The 21,275-nt window shown below is 38.2% G+C and overlaps 2 protein-coding genes across 3 annotated transcripts in view; one reads left to right on the forward strand and one right to left on the reverse strand.

Annotated features, from left to right (window-relative positions):
- Positions 1–21,275, forward strand: part of LOC125247564 (CXADR-like membrane protein) — an 824,350-nt gene that overhangs the window by 704,717 nt on the left and 98,358 nt on the right. The window lies entirely within an intron of this gene.
- The window catches only part of LOC125247613 (zinc finger protein 239-like), a 29,549-nt gene continuing 13,217 nt past the window's right edge, over positions 4,944–21,275 (reverse strand). For both annotated transcript variants that reach the window (XM_048159015.1, XM_048159017.1), the window contains exons 3-4: positions 6,677–7,460; positions 4,944–5,066 (exon numbers count right to left, since the gene is read on the reverse strand). In XM_048159015.1, the coding sequence (XP_048014972.1) occupies positions 5,018–5,066; positions 6,677–7,460 (833 nt within the window). In that variant the 3' untranslated portion in view covers positions 4,944–5,017. The remainder of the gene's footprint in view (positions 5,067–6,676; positions 7,461–21,275) is intronic.

The following is a 21,275-nucleotide window of genomic DNA, read 5'->3' on the forward strand; positions in this document are numbered from 1 at the left end:
CAGATTGTATGAACATGATCCCTGCTGTAAGCCATGTTCACATGACTGTACAGCATTAAATATCTCAAGATCTCAGCAGAGGAACAACAACAACTCCACAAACAGCATTACCAGCTTCAAACCAGTTTGATTTTATTTCTGTCACATATCTGTAGAAGATCTTATTGAGAATTAATGGAGATTTAGATGTTTTATTAAAAATATCAGTTTAATTAAAATTTTACGTTAACGCTTTAGATTACAGCCCGGAAAGTACTGCGCAATTACAACGTACTTACAGCATAACTTCCATAATTATAGTGTACCTATAAAGTAAGTTTGTGTAAGTATAGGGGAATAATATATAAAGTCTTGAGAATAAAGGAGTAACAACCAGGAAATAACAAATTATTTATACTGTAAGTATTTTAGAACTAAGGGGTACTTATACTATTATGATAGACAACAATCTTACGTTTGGAAGCAAGAACATACACTGCAAACCTTTTTGTAAAAATAGTGTACAAATATTTAAAGGCTTTTTAAAAACGTATTGAGTAGGCTACATATCAGTGTAACACATAGTATTTTGTTTTCATTGCAAAAGTGCATTGATTGAGTTGTTTCAGGGCAAGTAATACAATATTGCAATTTTTTAATACTGGGGAAATATACTCTTGTTTCATGTAGTTACAGGGTGAGTACAATAAAAATGCATGTATACACAATCTGATATCACTTGGAAACCTTCATTTGAAAAACAACTTATTTCAAAACAGATTTACAACACTTCTTATTCGTCTCTCTTGCTTGGCTTCCTCCTGCTCCTGTTCCTCTTCTGCTTTTTCTTTCTTTAAATTCTGTATGTATTATAAGAAAATACAGTACACCCAGAACACCATTTACTCATCTTTTACCCTCATGCCATCCGAGATGTAAATGTATATTTCCTTCTTAAGAAGTTTTTTAGAAAATACATAATCTCTGGGAATGCTTTATAATGCAAGTGTGACGGTCTTGCCTGGGTGGTCTTCCTGCTGCACAATGGGGAACACGTAGAAATAAGGGAACCAGCACGGAGAATTAAAACCACTTCCACAGCATGTCTCATTATCTCTGCTGTTTATTTAAAACAGTTCTTTCTTTTAATCTTTTTAAATCAATTAAATCTTTATGCGTTGTGATCGTATAGTGTTAACAATTTTCAATTTGACAACTTCAATAGACTTTTCAATGAATTTATCACAAAAAAAAATGAAAAACTGAACAATTCAATTCAATTAAATTAGCACCTAGCAGCGAACTTATATAATTCCATTTGAACTATTAATTAATACATTAAACATTAAAACAACACATCTTACAACATACCTGCACAATGGGGAACACGTAGAAATAAAGGAAACAGCACGGAGAATTAAAACCACTTCTACATAAAACAAAGACAATGCACAAATTAATTACGAGTAGGCCTCGTAATACAAACTAAAAATAACTCAACATAAAACAACACATATCAACAGTTATTTCATATAGCACTATTTCACGTGCTATATGCCATCATGTAGCAGACAGATGGCACTGTAAGCACGCCAAGAAAATCATGCGAAAAGTCACGCGGATGTCGGATGTTTTAAAGGTGCCCTAGAATTGAAAATTGAATTTACCTCGGCATAGTTAAATAACAAGAGTTCAGTATTTGTTTAAAAGACCTCCGAAGAACAGGCTAATCTCAACATAACACCGACTGTTATGTAACAGTCGGGGTGTACGCCCCCAATATTTGCATATGCCAGCCCACGTTTCCAACATTATAAAAGGCATTAGACAAGGGCAGCTGAATCATCAGACTAGGTAAGCAAGCAAGAACAACAGCGAAAAATGGCAGATGGAGCAATAATAACTGACATGATCCATGATAACATGATATTTTTAGTGATATTTGTAAATTGTCTTTCTAAATGTTTCGTTAGCATGTTGCTAATGTACTGTTAAATGTGGTAAAAGTTACCATCGTTTCTTACTGTATTCACGGAGACAAGAGCCGTCGCTATTTTCATTTTTAAACACTTGCAGTCTGTATATGCTGTTTAAGGCAAGCGCGAGCTCTTGGGGCGGGGGAGCACGAGGATTAAAGGGGCCGCAGCCTAAATGGGCGCATATTTAATGATGATTATTATTATGAGTAGTAGTAGGCCTATCATCATTACTTGGCTATTGCTATATAATTATATGAGGTTACATGCTTTATTGTTGTTGTTATTATTATTATTATCATCAGTAGGCCTTTTATCATTACTAGGCTATTGCTATAATTGGGAATTGGCACCAGACCTCTGATATTAATTTATGCGTTATTATTGTTATTATTACTAGGCCTAACAGTAGGCATCATCTGCATTTTTTACAGAAGCTTGCAGGTAGGTGATGTTAATGTGAGACCTGAGCCTGCTTTGCCTTGCAAAAATCCTCAATTCTTGGCTCAATGTTTGATAAACATAGCCTCAAATAATCCTCGATTTGTGCACGATTGCAGTATTTCGTTTTGAGTGCAGTCAGTTTTGAGAATCCTGCCTCACACAAATATGTCGACGCGAAAGGAAGGAGAATCTTCAAGGCAACGTCACTTGTCTGCAAGGAGCAAAATATGAGTTTCGCAGCCTTGCAAAGACAGGTTGAGGCCATTCAAGCGGTCAAATATATCGACCAAATTGGACAGAGACGCAAGCCAAATAGTGTCATCCAGATGCTTCGCCAGATCTGATTTGATTTCTGTCAAAAACCACTTCACCTCCTCTCGCAGCTCATACAACCGCTGTAACACCCGCCCCCTGGAGAGCCAGCGAACTTCAGTGTGCAGAAGCAGCTGTATATAATATATATATATATAAACTAAATACGACCTCACGTTTTATACGTTTGCAGCCTCTGAAACTTCCGTTCGTCATAAAAATTAATGCGGATGGTTCGATTTTCTGCATTTTTCGCATCCGTAGCAAATATTTTGAGGGGTGTTTTTGACAATTGAGAGCCACCAAATGACGAATATGAAAAAACGGATACGACAGTTTCGGACTCAGTCAGGGTGCAAGGACCTTAAACTTGTGAGGCTTGTGCAGCTTCTCGAGGAGAAATCAAACAAATGAGCGCCGTTTTCTGAAGTCTATGAGTGCAGCACACACAAATAAACTAAATTGACATACTGCAATGTGGTGTTTTTATATTTATAACATTTGAATACAGTTCAGCAACATACATCACACGACCTGACAACCAAGAGAGCTGACAATTGATCATCACTTAATTGACCATCACCTCGCGATTGAAAATGTGACACTGATATGACAGTTCAACAAACAAGTTAATAATATTAAGTCACTTACATTTTAGACGAAATAATGACTGTTTTGGTCTATTTTAGCAGCGAAATAGATCCGATGAATCCAAACAAAGATCACAACATAGCGCATCTCACAGCAACACTCAACAGTGTTTTGAATGATTCAGTGTTTTGAACAAATCGTTTGAGTCAAAGATTCAATGACCCATTCACAAATATCTGTCTCATTCTTGATGAATCGGCCGTTTGAACGAATCGTGAATGAACGACTCAATGACTCTCTTAATAAAACCGCTTATCACCTGCATTTGCGCTCACTATCGACAAACCAATCAAATTTGTTCAAAACTGTTTTTTTAATCAGTCCAAACACATTTTAATTTTTATTCAGGAGTTATGTATATACAAAACTGTAACTTTTTATGATAGTATTTTAGTGATAAAAAAAAATATTATAAAATAATATGATTTTCTTTAAATTTGAATAAAATTGAAATCTTTTGTAACAATATACACTACTGTTCAAAAATTTGTGGTCAGTTTTATCAGAAAGATACTTTTATTCATCAAAGATGTGCTAAACTGATAAAAATAATAAAGACTAATAAAAAATTTCTATTTTGAATACATTTTCTCCTGTTTTAGCTGGTCTCTCTCTCTAGTCAGATGCTCATTCATGAATATGAGCTGGTCTCACTCGTTGGTGAGGTTTTTGTTTTTGGATATGAGCTGCTGTCTCTCTCGAGTGAACGTGACACACAGCACTATGACTGCGGTCAGCAGAAGAACTTCTGATCTTCACACTCTCAGATCCTGAAGATCAACAAACATGTGGTTCAACTCTTGATTCACTTCACAGAGCATGCAGTCACTGAAAGCATGAAAACTGAGTGAATGCTTGTGTCTTAAAGTCATTATTGATCTCACTTTTGCAGTTTTGTTGTGTGATGCAATTATCTTATTAACTGTGAGTTCAGATGACTGGATTCTCGTTGAGTTACAGTCCGTGGATATTATATGGTTTTAGCAGTGGCAACATCTTCCATAACTATACAAATTATTCAGTGATTTTCAAAAAGATTTACTTTTTAAAGATCATTGAAATTTTAGGCCAAATCTGTAAATACTAATACTATGTTTTTCACATCCATAGCACAGTTAACAGTTTTTACAAATTAAAAGTCAAAGAAAATTGTCTGTGACTTGTTGGTGAGACAACAAATCTTTAATTAAGTGCTAAATTTATTTCAAATTGACTAATTTGAACTAATTCAAAGTTGGTTATTTACAGCGAGTTTTCTCAGAGATTCATTTTGTGTTGACCATGCATGTGCAAAATCCAGTGGGTTTTGTACAGGAAACAGAAATGATTAGTTCACCTCTCGAGTCTTCGTGTCCGAGTCGTCACCTGACTGAATGAGGGAGCGGTGATGTCATCAGCCGCCAACGGTAGATGATCAAAGATCATTACTTTAATCATCATTGTTCACATTATTAGCCGTTTAAAAGCTCTATTGAGAAAATTAAAACATGGAAAGCTAAAAAAACAATCATAACAGGCTACTTTATGACTATTATTCCTGATGCAGGCAGAATCAGAAAAAAACAGATAATAACAATGAGATGTTGACAAAATCAGTAATGAGTTTAATCAATTATTAAATACAAACATTAAATAAAAGTGTTCTGGCCTCTTCATCATATTTTTTGGCTTCTGGTTTTCCTTTCTTCTTCACATCCATCAGATCTAAAAGAAACATTAAATCATGTGAGATTTCAAATAAGAGACAAATGTGAAATGAAAAGTGAAGCTCAAAGTCCAGATCACTGATGAGTTCAACAGTCATTTTAATCCCATCAAATCTGGCATGTGTTTACAGAAAGCATCATTAACATCTATGGTCTTAATTCCCATTGAACTCTAAATCACTAGTTTGGTCATGAAACTCTAGTGCGCTGTGATCGGTTGAGCGGATATATCACATTCGACAGAGAAGGGAGAGTGGGAGAGTTTGTCGCAGTTTGGTTTGATATTCAACAATGTTTTTGACGCCATTGTATGTGAACACAACTGAGCGGGATGATGACATCACTGATTTCTACAGTGCTGATATAAAGATAAATTAACTAAATTAATAATTATTGATTATTGACCGAACTTACTTAAGATGGACAATAACACCCTTTTCTTCTGGATTATTTGCCAGTTATCACTAATCTGCACTGTAAGAAGCGCAATATAAATAAAGGTGACTTGACTTGACTTTGGAAAGAAAGCAGAAAACATGATAGAATAACATGACAAATATCGCATTTTGAGTAAAATTAATGAATGATTTTTCAATTCTGACCAGATGCAATACTGATTTTGGCAAGAACTCAAATTTTAAATGGCATTTATCATGTTTTGGAACCAAACTCTTCATTTGTTCTTGTTTTCTTTATTTTTATTTGACAGTAGTATTTTTTACCTGAACAAAGCACATACTGAACCATACCGAAACCGTGAGCCTAAAACCATGATACAACCCGAACCGTGAGTAATCTGAACCGTTGCACCCCTAGAAAATTGGTATGCTTATTCGAAACCATGATCTGAGGTCCCATGCCAAATTTAGGAACAGCGCCACCTACAGGTCATGAGATATGACTGTGGCTATTTTCAAAGCTATGTTTGCTAATAACTTTGAACAGTTTGACAGAAAATCATGAACTTGATGTATATGGATTCCTTGTGTCATGCTGGATCTGAGGATATCGATTTTGCCAGGATTGGACAAACCAGGTGTCTGGCATTTTGAATTTTGTCAAATTCCCATATCTTTTTAAAAATGTCACATATCTTCACAAAATTTGGTAGGGATCATCGACAGCATGTCCTGAAGACACTTGAGAAAAATGAACACAGCGCCACCTAGTGTTCCAGAGATATATGTTTTTTTGCAAAAATGCTTATGACTTTTCAAAGTATTGTATTGGTATTGGCCTCATTACATTCCTTGGTTTATGCCAATTCTAACGATATCTCATATGTCATTTTCCAACAATGTGACTGTCCACCATATTGAAGCAAATAAAAAGGTTGATTTTTTATTCTTCTACAAATTTTGCCCAATTTTGTTCAGTCAGCTCAGATGGACTTTGAACCAAGCCGCACGAAAATGACTGAACAGATTTTTGATCTTTTAACAATGCTTAGCCAGCTACAGAGAAACTGGTGGCGTGTCAAGAATTACGGGCAGTGAAAGGGTTGTAACCAGACTCAAGTGAAACTGTGCCTTACCATTCTTGGATCCGTTCGCCCCGACGATGTAAAAGTGACTTTTGTTTCTCAGCACATAAAGATGATCTACTTACCGTGATCTCAGACTGTAGTGATGTGGTTTCTCCACTGCATGGATCTTCATGTGTGACTTCAGGTGACTTTTAATAGAGAAACTCTTTCCACACTGATCACACGTGTACGGCTTCTCTCTGCTGTGGATCCTCTCATGTTTTTTCAGAGATGATGACTGACTGAATCTTTTGTCACAGTGTGAACACTTGTAAGGTTTTTCTCCAGTGTGGATCCTCTCATGTCTTATCATATTTCCTAACACACTGAATCTCTTGTCACAGTATGAACACATGTAAGGTTTTTCTCCAGTGTGAATTCTCTGGTGCCGTTTTAAATCCCTCCCTGCAGTAAACATCTTCTTACACTCAAAGCACATGTACTCTTTCACAGTAGCATGAATTTTCTGATGTGTATGTAAATATGACAGCAGTGAAAAACTCTTTCCACACACAGAACATGAATGTGGCTTCTCCTTCTTATGAACTGTCAGGTGTTTCTTCAGGTGTGATGACCTACAAAATGTTCTGCTGCACTGATCACATGTGAACGGTCTCACTCCGGTGTGGATCTTCATGTGGCTCTTAAGGTGTGATGAATTTATGAAGCTCTTCCCACACTGATCACATGTGAATGGCTTCTCTCCGGTGTGGATCCTCATGTGTACTATAAGGTGTCCTGATCGTTTGAAGCTCTTCCCACACTGATCACATGTGAACGGCTTTTTAGTCTTTGAGCGACTACGTTTTTCTTCAGGTTTGACGTGTTCTTCCTCCACTTCACTCTTCTTTTTCTCTTCCATTAGGTCTGAAAATAAATTCAGAGATTTCATTTTCATTACATCAAAACAATTCAAAAAGAGGAAATGAAAGGGAAAGGATATGAAAGTAAAAAGACAGTTGTCACTTATTGTCACTTTTGTGCTCAGTGACACATTTTATGCTTGTTTTCGGAGCATCGTCCTGTTGGAAGATCCAACCAGCAGCCAAGGCCCATTATAAGATTTCTAGAAGAAGCAGTCAGGTTTTGATTTTTTTATATGTTGGTATTTGCTAAAACATGTATCTGAACAAGATGTCCAGGACCTCCAGCAGAAAAATGCCCACAACATTAAAGATCCAGCAGTATATTTATCCGTGGACATGGGGTACTTTTTATCCATGTGTGCACCAAACCCATCTGGTGGGTTTGCTGCCAAAAAGCTTTTTCTTAGGTTCATCTGACCATAGAAGCCAGTCCCATTTGAAGTTCCAGTCATGTCTGACAACTGAATATGCTGGAGATTGTTTCTGGATGAGAGCAGAGGATTTTTCTGAACATCTTGTGGGTATGTAGGTGCTGTTTGATAATTTGTTTAGGCTCTTTGAGACTCAAGACTCAACTAATCTCTGCAATTCTCCAGCTGTGATCCTCAGAGAGTCTTTGTCCACTCAAACTTTCCTCCTCACTGCGCATTAAGCCCCGGGTATACTTCAGCCATCCGCGTTTGTGCACCGTCCGCATGCCGTCATTTTCGTCATGCGGAGGGCTCGCGGCCGGCTGCACACCCCGTCCGTGTGCAGCCCAAATTTCGAGAACGCACGGACAGTGCGCGTGCAACAGCGCATGCGCAAGCAGGAGTAAGAGTCCACTAGGTGGCAATGCACACAGCATTGAGCACAATGTGCAGTCATCGAAGAAGAGTGTGTAAAGATGTTGCAATGGTGGCTGCACTATTTTTATTCTCAGATCCTGCCTAGCGAATGTCTAGGCCATGTTACTAGCATCTGCAAAACCGCATTCTTCCATCTTAAAAATATATCTAAACTACGACATATGCTCTCAATGAAAAATGCAGAACAGTTAGTTCATGCGTTCATGACCTCAAGGCTAGATTACTGTAACGCTCTACTGGGTGGTTGTTCCTCTCGCTTGATAAATAAACTACAGCTCGTACAAAATGCAGCAGCTAGAGTTCTTACTAGAACTAGGAAGTATGACCATATTAGCCCAGTTCTGTCATCACTGCATTGGCTTCCTGTTAAACATCTTATAGATTTTAGAATCTTACTAATTACTTACAAAGCACTAAATGGTTTAGCTCCCCAGTACCTGAGCGAGCCCTAATGCACTATAGTCCTTCACGTTTTTTGCGATCTCAGAATTCAGGCCAGCTGATAATACCTAGAATATCGAAATCAACTGCAGGCAGTAGATCCTTCTCCTATTTGGCACCTAAACTCTGGAACAATCTTCCTAGCATTGTTTGGGATGCAGACACACTCTGTCAGTTTAAATCTAGACTAAAAACACATCTCTTTAACCTGGCATACACATAACACATTATCAATTTATATTTTCAAATCCGTTAAAGGATTATTAGGCTGCATAAATTAGGTCAGCCGGAACCGGGAACACTTCCTAAAACACCAGATGTACTCGTTACATCAGAAAAAGAATGGCATCTACGCTAATATTAGTCTTTCTGTTTATCCCGAGGTTTACCGTAGTCAACCGGATCCGGGCTGTATCCAGCTGAGACCAAGGACCTGCGCCTTGACACGACCACAACGCAGCCCTGAAGTATCAGCAGAGATCGAGTTGACTAGATCATCCATTGTGAAGACATCATCAACACGACAGCCAGTGCCACAGTTCCTCAACAAATCGTCCATACCGGCGTGATGAATACGATCCTCAATTGGACACGACCACAACGCAGCCCTGAAGTATCAGCAGAGATCGAGTCGACTAGATCATCCACTGTGAAGACATCATCAACACGACAGCCAGTGCCACAGTTCCTCAACAAACTGTCCATACCGGCGTGATGAATACGATCCTCAACTGGATGGAACTGAAATAAATACTTTGAATGTTGCGATCCTATCAGATTTATGATAGCAACCTGATTCGTAACAAAGCACTGTTCGCCAGAGGAGAACTGGCCCCCCGACTAAGCCTGGTTTCTCCCAATTTTTTTTTCTCCATTTTAACACCTATTTGCCACTTGTTTGTCACCTGATGTCACCTGTTGGAGTTTGGGTTCCTTGCCACTGTCGCCTTTGGCTTGCTTAGTTGGGGACACTTGACATTTGACTTGACATTTGATATTCAACAGTATTCTTGACATTTATTCAACAGTGCTTTGATCTGCCTGCATTGACACTATTCTTGAAGAGCTGCTGTGCAGCAAAAATTATGTACCAGTTATCAATGTAAAGCTGCTTTGATACAATCTGCATTGTAAAAAGCGCTATATAAATAAAGGTGACTTGACTTGACTATATATACGAGAGCAGACTCGCTTATAATTACTTCAACGGTTTTCTGCATCCCTCCGCCAACCCGCTCCTCACTCGGCTGGGGATACAGGGAGAACTTTGGTTTTGGGCTAAATTTCAAGCTCGGAGCCCTCGATCCTCTTGGACAGCACACCAAATACGCTTATTCGGAAACATGACAATGCTTTATATTTAGAAGTGCTTCGAACAAAAGCAAATGTGTTTATCACATCTTGCCCAGTCATGCTTTGACATGCATGTGCCGTTTAATGCTTCTGAAACACGTTTTCCTCGACACATTACTTACATTTTATTGTTATATCCTTATCTATAAATGTTTGAAAGTAGCGTATTTTTATTTTGCATATTTTGTGTCTTGTTCAGTGTTCAATGAACGAGTACCGATGGGCGCATGAACATTAAACAGACTGAGTGTAGTAAAAAAAGAGTGCACTAATTCAGACTAAAATTCACAAACCCCAAGAACAATGGCCTACATCTATTATACACCTGTGCTCAATTAGATCTAACAATCACCAACACCTTATTTCAGCCGAGAAATCAACAAGAGACCACCTGGATGCATCCTAGTTCCAAGCATTGGCATCTACTGGATTATGAGATTGTATGTCGCTCAGACATGAATTATGTCTTGTCCACCAGAGCAATGTGAGGTGCCGAATGCTGGACAGACCACCGCCTAGTGCTTGCAACTATGAGATTGCGCATATGACTGGGGAAGATAGAAACCAAAATATTAAACAATGATAATCTAATAATGGCAGAAATTACAGGTATTATTTATTGGTAAATTAACAGGGGGGACCAATCGAATAATAATAATTAAAACAATCTCTGATTTGATATAGGGATATCAATTTACACAAATTCCTATGATTTTCATTTAAATTAATTGATTAATCATTAGAAAGCTTTATGAATCTTTTGTTCGAATCAGTGGTTCGGAGCACCAAAGTTACATGATTCAGCAGGTTGATATGCGATCCGAATAGCTGATTCGAAACAAAAGATTCGCAAAGCTCCGAAGCATTGTTTTGAAATCGGCCATCACTAGATAAATGTTGAAAAGTCAGTAATTTGTTTTTGTTTTTTGGCGCATGAACTGGTAGGTGAAAATATCACACACCAAAGAGATGCCAATGAAAGCAGACTATGTTGTCGTCGGTGCAAAACACTGCATTTAAACTAGGGATGGGCATTTCAAGCAAAAATAATATTCGAAAATCGAGAGAGAGGGAGAGAGACCATTCACGCTTTCAATCTGTATGATATTGATAAACTGTTTAATTCATTGGAGAATATGCTGTCTTAACTCAAGCCATATAATGATTGTAGTGTGCTAAAACATATTAATATGTTCGTTAATATAAGTGAAAGTAAAATCCGCATGGCCATTCATAACGGTGTGAAGCAGAGCGAGCGTTTTCAATTAATTCCTACGTTGAGCTTCCGTAGGAATAAACTGAAAACGCTCGCTCTCCGCCAGTGGACTATCAGTGTCGCTCGCTCGCAGCGTTTGCCTCGCTTTTGTCCAGTCCGGCACCATATAGTGGACACGCACCTTGAATGACCGACGGGATTTTACTTTCACTTTCAAATTAGCGCCAATTTGGGAGCGGTGACAAGTGATGATACCGATGTTCCTGAACACCGGCAACAGTCTATGCTATCACAGCAAGCCTACCTCAAGCCATATTTACTTTAGGCTGCCTAAACGCGTTATATCATTGTGAACAGCTTGAATGACGGCACGTGTGTCGTGTGAACATTGATTTTAACGTCTCTGTTATATGCCACGCTTGTCTATGTTCTGCTGTTGTGAGCTTTGACAGCTTTTTAGGTGCGTTTTTGGCAGCGCGCGCGTGCCACCCTCTGGTTACAATCCAAGATGGCAGCACTGTGTTTGTGTCCGTCTTATCTGATTTACTAATCTGCAGTTTTAATCGTGCTAATCGTACATCTTGTACGTCTAAATGTTGCATGCTTATTGTAAGAAGCCGTTTTTAAAATCAGACTCTATCTTTGCACTGAGTTTGGACTAAAGTCAGACCGCGTTGGGTGAAGCGTGCTTACTTGTTGCACTATTCCGGGTCGCCATCCGTCATCACGTTTTCGCTTTGGAAAGGGGTTGCGTTAAACAACGGTGAACGGAAAGTTACGGTTGTTTCTTGAAGAACTCCCGGCTGTTTCTTGGAGAATTCCCGGATACTGAACTAACTGGAGCTCACAGATCATCGTGGCGTTTTCACTTTGGAAAGCGGTTGCGTTAAACAACGGTGATCGGAAAGTTATGGTTGTTTCTTGAAGAGCTCCCGGCTGTTTCTTGGAGAACTCACGGATATTGAACTAACTGGAGCTCATAGATCATCGTGACGGCGAGGATATCGGCAGTTGAGGTTGGTGGTGTTTTCTTGCCCTGCCTGAGCTCTCCGGCTGCTGTTTGCCCATGGACGGGGCCTGTGTTTTTTTCCACTATCACCTCGGCTGTCTGCTCTTTGTTGGGGTTGTGGAGCTGTTTGAGCTAGCTTGTTTTGGAGCTTGTCTGCACGATTTTCACTTCAACACTGGTATCATGAAGATGCTACTTTTTTGTGCGGTAATTTTTATGCACGGACTATGGGACATATCAAGGAAGACGGAAGATAAAACGATTCACTTGTTGCGTCTCCATATGTATTTGCCAACAAAATGTATGGATAATATTTTCATATTTCGGGCTGCTAGTAATTCTGTGCCAATGGACACAAGGACAAAGAATTCACTTATCTTTACTTTTATTCCTAAGATCTTTTCATCATACTCTCGTAAAGAACGATGTAATTCTTCACCAAAAAATCTAAGGCAGCGATATCTGATAATGCTGTTGCTTTTACTGGCCGGTATTAATCCAAATCCTGGTCCAGTTGGAATTGTTTCAACTCCATTGGATTTTTTAAATAGATCAGGCCTTGGCATTGTACACTTAAATGTCCGTAGCCTGTTGCCAAAATTAGATCAATTACAAATATGGGCCAAGACGACCAAAGCAGATGTTAAGCCACGATATTGCATTAGAGGGGTATAAAGTGTTTTGTACAGATCGTAAAAGTAAAGGGGGTGGGGTTGCAATGTATATTAAATCAAATTATCATGTTACTGTTCTTAAGTCAGTTTCTCTCCCTAAACAGTTTGAGTTCTTGGCTATTGACCTGGAATATGGAAAGGATTGTCATTTATGTATAGTTGGTTGTTATAGACCACCAGCAGCTATCAGTGATGCTCTCACCTCATTGTCAGCTGTTTTAACCGACCTGCTTTCTAAAGATCTTGTATTATTGAGTGATTTGAATTGGAATTGGTTAACATCAAATTCAGAACAGTTTAAAGCATATTGTGATTCTGTGAATTTTACTCAACTTATTGAATCACCTACACGACCAAATATGAACCCAAGTAAGTCCACTTTAATAGATGTTATATTGACAAATAAACCCCATAAATACACCTATACAGGGTTTTTTCCTGATGATGTGAGTGATCACTGTACTGTTGCTGTTATAAGGGATTGTAAAATTCCTAAAGTAAAACCTAGGTTTATTACAAAAAGGAGCTTTAAACTGTTTGAAATACAAGGGTTTCTGCATGAACTGTTTTCATCTGATTGGGATAAATTGTTTTTAATACCTGATGTGTCCATTGCATGGCAGTATTTTCACACTTTATTCTTGAAGATTGTGAATAGGCATGCACCTGTTAGGACATTCAGAGTAAAAGGTTGTGATAATCCATGGTTCTCAAATGAATTATCTGAACTCCTTCATGAAAGAAATCTGGCTTGGGCCATAGCGAGGAAATCAGATATAGATAAAGATTGGGTAGCATTTAGAAAATTGAGAAATAAATGTACAGCTCTTATACATAGATCAAAATCTGAGTATTATCTAAATGAAACCTCACAAAATCTAAATAATCCTATTAAATTTTGGAAAACCGTTAACACTCTGAGGCGATACCACCCCGTTTTTTTCTTATCAGTGTGAAAGAGACTCAAAATACTCCGTCAAATTTGATCATGCATACTAGTGTTATACATCATTCTAAAGTGTTAAGTGTGTACTTTTATTTGTGTACACTTACAAAAAAAACAAAATGTTGTGCTTTTCGCAAAATAAAGAAAACCAACATGATATGTGATCTGGTGTCTGCCTCTCAGTGAAGTCAATTCTGAAATGCGTTTTAAAATGATCTGAAACTCAAATACGCAAATACTTGTCACACAGACATGAGAGACATGTCTACATAATGCTTAGAATGTCTACTTTTAAATGAAGTAAGTCAAATCAAAAATAAATATTCACAGTTTATGTAATTTGTTTGAAACCAAGGAGAGGTTCCTTCTTTTCCTTCTCACTTCATTATCTGTAATGAGCTGAGACCTCCACACCCCCGCGCCATTCACACGGTAAATAGTTTAGGTGTAATATATGCATCGCACACGCCCCCGGTCAGTGCCACAAAACACAAAGTGTCAACATCAGATTCACTCACTGACCGTTCATCGCGTTTTGAGGATGGCACGCTACTCCGACAAAGAGGCTCTTCAGATGATTCTGGACAGCGAGGAAGAATTCACCTTTTCCTCTGAGGAAGATTGCAACTCAGACGACGAACCGTTGCATTTCCAGCAGCGAACTGACCCCGGCGAGGATATAATTTCAGAGTAAGTTGTTTACTATAATTATTTTTCTGACAATATAAAACTCGTATTGCATACTATATTGTGTCTAGTTTTGGCTTGCTTGCGGGAAATTGCCTCACAAATACCTCTCTTTTTGTAATGTATTTCGCTCAGTTTTAGTTATGCTAAAATACGGTCTTATGCCTAATGTAACTTGTTTGTGAATATCTGCTTAGGTGTAATATGATGTGATTTAGTGCAAAAATATTTAGTCTACGGTGAAATAATGTGATAGTGTCTAAACACTATTTATTTATATCGGTTTCGGTTAGTTATCATGCTAAAATACAGCCTATATGACTAAAATACAAATGTTTGTGAATACTGTGTACATGTCTGAAATGCACTGAAAACGTGCGGTCTATGGCCCATCAACAGATAGTACTCGCAGCCTACGGCCAATCAATAGATATTTGTCTCTCCTATGGCCCATTGTCAGCACATATATATACATACATTGTGCACCCATAATCGCTAATTGCCCATCAGTTTACTTTGGAGAATGTATGCTAATAGTTTTTTTGCTTTGTTTAGGAATGTGGCTGCTTCACGATCGCCGTCACCAGCACCGCGCACAGGGGCACGCAGATCTCGGTCAGTTCTCAGTGCGATCGAGAATCATACAGAGTAAGTATATTTTACAGACATAACTGTATACATCATCTCAATTCAAAACGTATATGTACCTGTATGGCATTACAGAAACTGTTGTCTTTGTTGTGCGTGGTGATACTATAGAACTCATGAGTTTTCAGACTATATTTTAGCTAGCTTTTGACAGCTTACAGAAAATATTGCCATACAATGTCACTTACAAATGTTTGTATATATACTCAAGTATAAATACTTGTAATGTGATATTCTGTAAACATATTTGAAATATATTTCACCTAGTTTTAGTTAGTTTATCATACACATGGTCTACAGAACATCAATAGATAAAATTTGTCTGTCCTATGGCCCATCATCAACATGTAAACATATATTGCGCACCCATAATCGCTAATTGCCCATCAGTTTACTTTGGGCAATGTATGGTAACAGTTTTTTGTTTTGTTTAGGAATCTGAAACTGCTGTCTTTGTTATGCATGGCTATAGTGATTGTGTTATCAGCATGCTCACATTTTTTTTTTTCTCTACAGATGTGACAATGAAAATATCCAAGCACCTGTTCCACAGAGAGCTAAGGCAAACAACAGGCGATCCACTCTGTCATGGAAAACAGACGGATGTTGATATGGTTCCACATACGCTGCGATTCCTGCCCGCCCATGAAACTGGACCACAACTGAGCTCTGCTGAGTCACATTCTCCAATGAGTCTGTTCAAACTCTTTTTTTCGGAAAGAGTCCATCAGATGGATTCGGGATGGACATCTTGTATTTGTGAAGTGGATGGACACACGAGAGGTATCTGTCTGTTCTACCATCCATTCTGCTCATTCAGGAGACTCTGTGCAGAGGAGGGTGAAATCACAAGGAACATGAAGGACAAAGACATTTCCATGTCCTGCACCTGTGACTGCATACAACAAACACATGGGGGGCGTTGACCTGTCTGATCAGCTGATTCAGTACTACACAACACAGCACAAAACCATGAAGTGGTACAGAAAGATCTTTCTGCACTTCTTGGATATTGCTGCTACCAACTCTTTCATTCTGCACAAAGAGCTACATGGTAACATGTCCCATAAAGAGTTCATGGAGCAACTTGTCACAGAGCTCTGTGGTGTGTCACAGAAAGCAGCACCAAAACGGACCAGCAGTGACCATGTACCAGTTCCCGGAGCTGAGCTGACCTCCGATGGCAGGAATGTTGCAACGGTTGGTCGCCAGAACTGTGTGCATTGCAAAGAAGTGCGTGGCAAAAAACAACTAACACCTTGGAAATGCCAGGCATGTGGTGTTCACTTATGTCTTCAGTTGAACAGGAACTGTTTTCAAGAGTGGCACAAAGATGAGTGACTGTGTTCAGATGTGTGCGCTCTGTTGACCACCACACCACTGACCATTGAGCTGGCAAAGAACATTACTGTCCCTGTCCCCTCCATCCTGGACATTTTTCCTGCATGAGCAGCTCTTACAGCTCTTACAATGGGCCAAACCACCCAACCTAGACTGTAGATTGTCTTCCACTAAATGTTATTTTATGGTAAAAATATAGTTTTTGTGTTACATAGGTATAAGTAGAATTATATAGGTTATGTATTTCTTTGTTTCATGCACTACACTACCAGTCAAAAGTTTGTACACATTTTTAATTTTTTGAAAGTCTCTTATGCTTATCATGCTCAATAAAGCTGAATTTTCAGCACCATTACTTCAGTCTCCAATGTCACATTATTTGTTCAGGCTGCCTCACAGCATTCCACTTTGATGGGCCGTTAGCCACTGGGGGAGTGTCCTTTGTCTCCCCTGGTGTGAATCACATAAATATTCATGGCCATCACCACTCCCACGCATACAGCAGTGCTGACACAAAAACTGACTTAGAAAATTCAAATCATTATATTGTTGTTTGTGTTAAAGTGTTCAGAATAATCTTTACATAATTGCGTAGTAAAAATTCTAGCCTACAAGCTTGATAACTCAAAAGTCTTATGAACAACTATTCAGAATATGTTTTATGGCCTTATTGCAAGGAGATTTTTTTCCCCAAAACTTACTAACCACGCATAATCTTTATTTTAAAAAAATGCAAACATGTATATCTATATTGCTCACATATTATTGTAGCAGAGTTTGTGCTGAATACAGCAAAATTACATGTTGGGCAATAGTATGATATAAGTAGCTGAAATAAGCACAAATGTCAGAGCATGTCAAAACATCTCAAGGGCCCCAAAATCACTCAGACCTCACTTTCTCCCTCCACGTCATATAATGATTTTCCTGATCAAATTTTGGTAAAAGATAGCCTTATTACTAATAGGACGGACATGGTAAATGTTTTTAATAAGCATTTTATTTCTTCAGGTTAAATTTTTAATGAAATTCCTCTGAGTGATATACCAAATCCATCTCCTCTTCTGAGAGAAGATAGCCCTACTTTTAGATTTTCTCCTATTTCACGAAGTGAAGTTTTGAAGGCTTTAAAAAATCTGGACATTAAGAAGTCTGCAGGGTCTGATGAAGTTGAGCCATATTTTTTTAAAGTAGCTGCCAAGATTATTGCTGGCTCATAAGCATATATTTTCAATTTATCATTAGAACAGAATGTTGTTCCTGATGTCTGGAAATCTGCCTTGGTTGTACCCCTGCTGAAAGGTGGAGATCCAACCAATTTAAATAATTATAGACCGATTTCAAAGTTATCAGTGATTGTTAAAATTTTAGAATCGATTGTTAGTGAACATCTAAAGGAATTTTTGTCTAGAAACAGCATCTTGTTCAGGTATCAGTCCGGTTTCAGAAAGAATCATAGTACGGTGACTGCCACAATGAAGGTTTTAAATGACATTACCTGTGCTTTAGATAATGGAAGATCATGTGATGCAATGTTTATTGATTTGACTAAAGCTTTTGACACTGTCAATCATAATATTCTTTTATCGCGTTTACATAGTATTGGTCTTTCTGAAACTGCATTAGGCTGGATTAGGAATCACTTAAAGAACAGGTGTCAAAGGGTGCAAATTAAGGGGTTTCTTTCTGATAAGCTTAGTATTGAATCTGGTGTGCCACAGGGGTCCATTTTGGGTCCCCTGTTATTTACATTGTATATAAACAATCTTGGTGATAATTTATCAGATGCAAGTATTCATTTATATGCTGATGACACTATAAATAATCCTGCATTGATAGCTGTATCTTAAAGTTACAGGAAGCATTTGTAATACTTCAGCGTAACCTCATCTCTTTAAAACTAGTTCTGAATGATAAGAAAACAAAATATATGGTTTTCTCTAGAAAATGTATGTGCGAATCCTTTACCATCTCTTTACAGTCTGCAGGGTAATTCTATAGAATTAGTCTCCTCTTATAGATACCTAGGCTTTGTGTTGGAAGAGGACTTATCATTTAAGTTACATATTAAACATTTGTTGTCTAAGTTAAGGTTACAGCTGGGGTTTTATTTTCGGAGTAGTGCTTGTTTTTCACAGTCAGCCAAGAGAAAGCTGGTGGAAGCTACCTTCTTACCTGTCCTAGATTATGGAGATGTTTGTTGTGGAAATTTTAATTTTTCATATGCTTTTTACCTGTATTCTTGTGAAATATTATGCTTATGGAACATGATATGATGTTGGCTTCATTGGTAATGTTTAACATAGTGTTAACATAGATGTTAGAAATAGAAAGAGCAAGATATGGTATGGGGACATGCAAGATGTATGTTAAAAACATGTCTGTGCTAACAATGTGTGGAAAGTTACAACCACTAAGAGATGTTCCAAATATGGTAAAAGGACAGAGGCTTCGGCCTTAGAGGTTAGAGATATAAAACTGAGGGGAAGCTTTCGTTCTTGGTCTTACACTCTGCAGCTACTTGTGTTTCTGTATGACCTGTCTGACCTTTCTTGCAAGAAATAAAAGCTTTAAAGACAATTGGACGTATTTGTCTCTTATGCAGTAGAGTCGGAGTTGATTTTTTGCCACAACAATTTGGTGTCAGGAAGTGGGATTCCTTGGATGTGCCTTTTGGACCCGAGAGCGGACGGTGACTGATCATCCTGGACTTAATAGTAGTCTCAGCCCTACCCCGAATAGATTAAGGGATGAGGGGCCGACCGCCAGGGTCCAGAGGGGGACACCACTGGAATCAGAAAACGAGCCCAGGTGGCTACACGACTCTCTGGTAAGAGATAAATTAAAATTTTATGGGGAATTAAGAGAAAGTGTGATTTGGTAAAATTTGGAAGATTAGGAAACATAGGAAACTGAAATTGAAAAATTTGTGATTTAAGTGATTTAAATATGAGTTTATGTGGATAAAATAAGTTTTTGAATAGAAAAAGTGAAAAAAAAGGGGAATTTATTATTTGGTAAATAAGTAATTAGGAACCGGGACGAACCATTTTGACTGCTCTGGCTGACTCGGTGGTCGCGGTCCGGAAGGTTTTATGAGGGATTGAGATCAGCTGCTATAATAGTTCTCCAGGGAGAATTTTTGAATTGCCTCGTGCGAGCTGGAACAATCTGCGGTCATACTGGAACAAGATTTTGAGATTATGCCCAACCACAGCCGGATGTTGTGGTTTATGAATTTGTCATAGAATTTTGGGATTGAGCCCACCTACAGCTGGAAGTTGTAGGTTATAAATTTGTGACAAATTCTGGGATTGAGCAGTTGAATGCTGTAGTTTTATAAAATTGTGATAGCAGAAGGCGGATTGAGCCAGGCTGCATGACGTAGACAGAAAAAGCAGTGTGATCAAGACGTTCCTGAAACTGACCGCGTTTGGCAGTAAGAGCGCTTTCCAGGGAGGGAGATTCGCGGAACGAATCTAGGCTGGGTCATACTGGAACAAAATTTTGAGATTAAGCCCAACCATAGCCGAATTTTTTTTTTAAAAGACAAAAAAAAAAGAAGTTGTGGTTTATGAATTTGTCATAGAATTTTGGGATTGAGCCCACCTGCAGCCGGAAGTTGTAGGTTATAAATTGTGACAAATTCTGGGATTTAGCAGTGGAATGCTGTAGTTTCATAAAATTGTGATAGCAGTGACAGCCTGAGCGCATGAGCGCATTGAGGCCTGAACCCGTGACCGATTTTGGGGGTCAATCGGATCTGCTGGAGACATCCACAGATTATAGGTGCGCGCCGAACTAAATCCACATGACTCGGGATGGTCAAAATGGGGAATCCCAGAGCAAGCTTGCAAAAAGTGAAGTGATAGGGGGTGTTGTAAAATATGATGTACCAGTGTTTTATCAAATGAGAAAATTGAATGGCCAAAGATGCATGTAAGAGATAGAAGAGTAAGTTAAGTATTATGATTTTCCAGAAGAGGGAACGTTGAGTGGTCATAAGACTTAAGGTCGTAAGGGAATGAGTTGAAGAGAACTGCGATTTGGGGATGCTGTGTTTGTGTGAGAGCAATGTGTGTGTGAAATGTAAGCAGGCTAGAGATTGTAGGCTAGACGAAGCAGACAGAAGGGAAAGAAGGTGAATACAAAAAAGAATTGGCATGTGAAGAAGTTCGATGTGAACATAACTTACAAAAAAGTTTTGTTTATTCATCCATTAAATGGATGCATGACATTAGATGTCTAGAGAACTACAATTTATATAAGAATGGTTGAAGGAGAAAGCAGCTATAAGGCTGTCAGTCCAACCAAGTAGTAGAAATATGATTAAAATAACATTGTGGTTTTGCAAAACAGTAGAAACCATATTGATAATGTGTTTTGCATCTGCAGACTAACTATTTGATAGTGAGATAAGTGGCAATGATGAAGGGAAATATAGCAGGAAAAAAAATTATTTTATGAAAGTGAAAATGAAAATTCTAAAAGAATGTTTCACTTTGGGGAAAATATTTGAACAGTCTCAAGTATGTTTTTATGTGATTAGCGCATCGCTATTACAATGTAAAATGACTAAAATGATTTTGGACCTTTAATGTCTAAATGTTTGGTTTTTGATGGTCAAAAGTTAAATGGCAAAAAAAAAAAAAA

Source organism: Megalobrama amblycephala, linkage group LG1, assembly GCF_018812025.1.
Source record: "Megalobrama amblycephala isolate DHTTF-2021 linkage group LG1, ASM1881202v1, whole genome shotgun sequence".
NCBI classification, from domain to species: Eukaryota; Metazoa; Chordata; class Actinopteri; order Cypriniformes; family Xenocyprididae; genus Megalobrama; species Megalobrama amblycephala.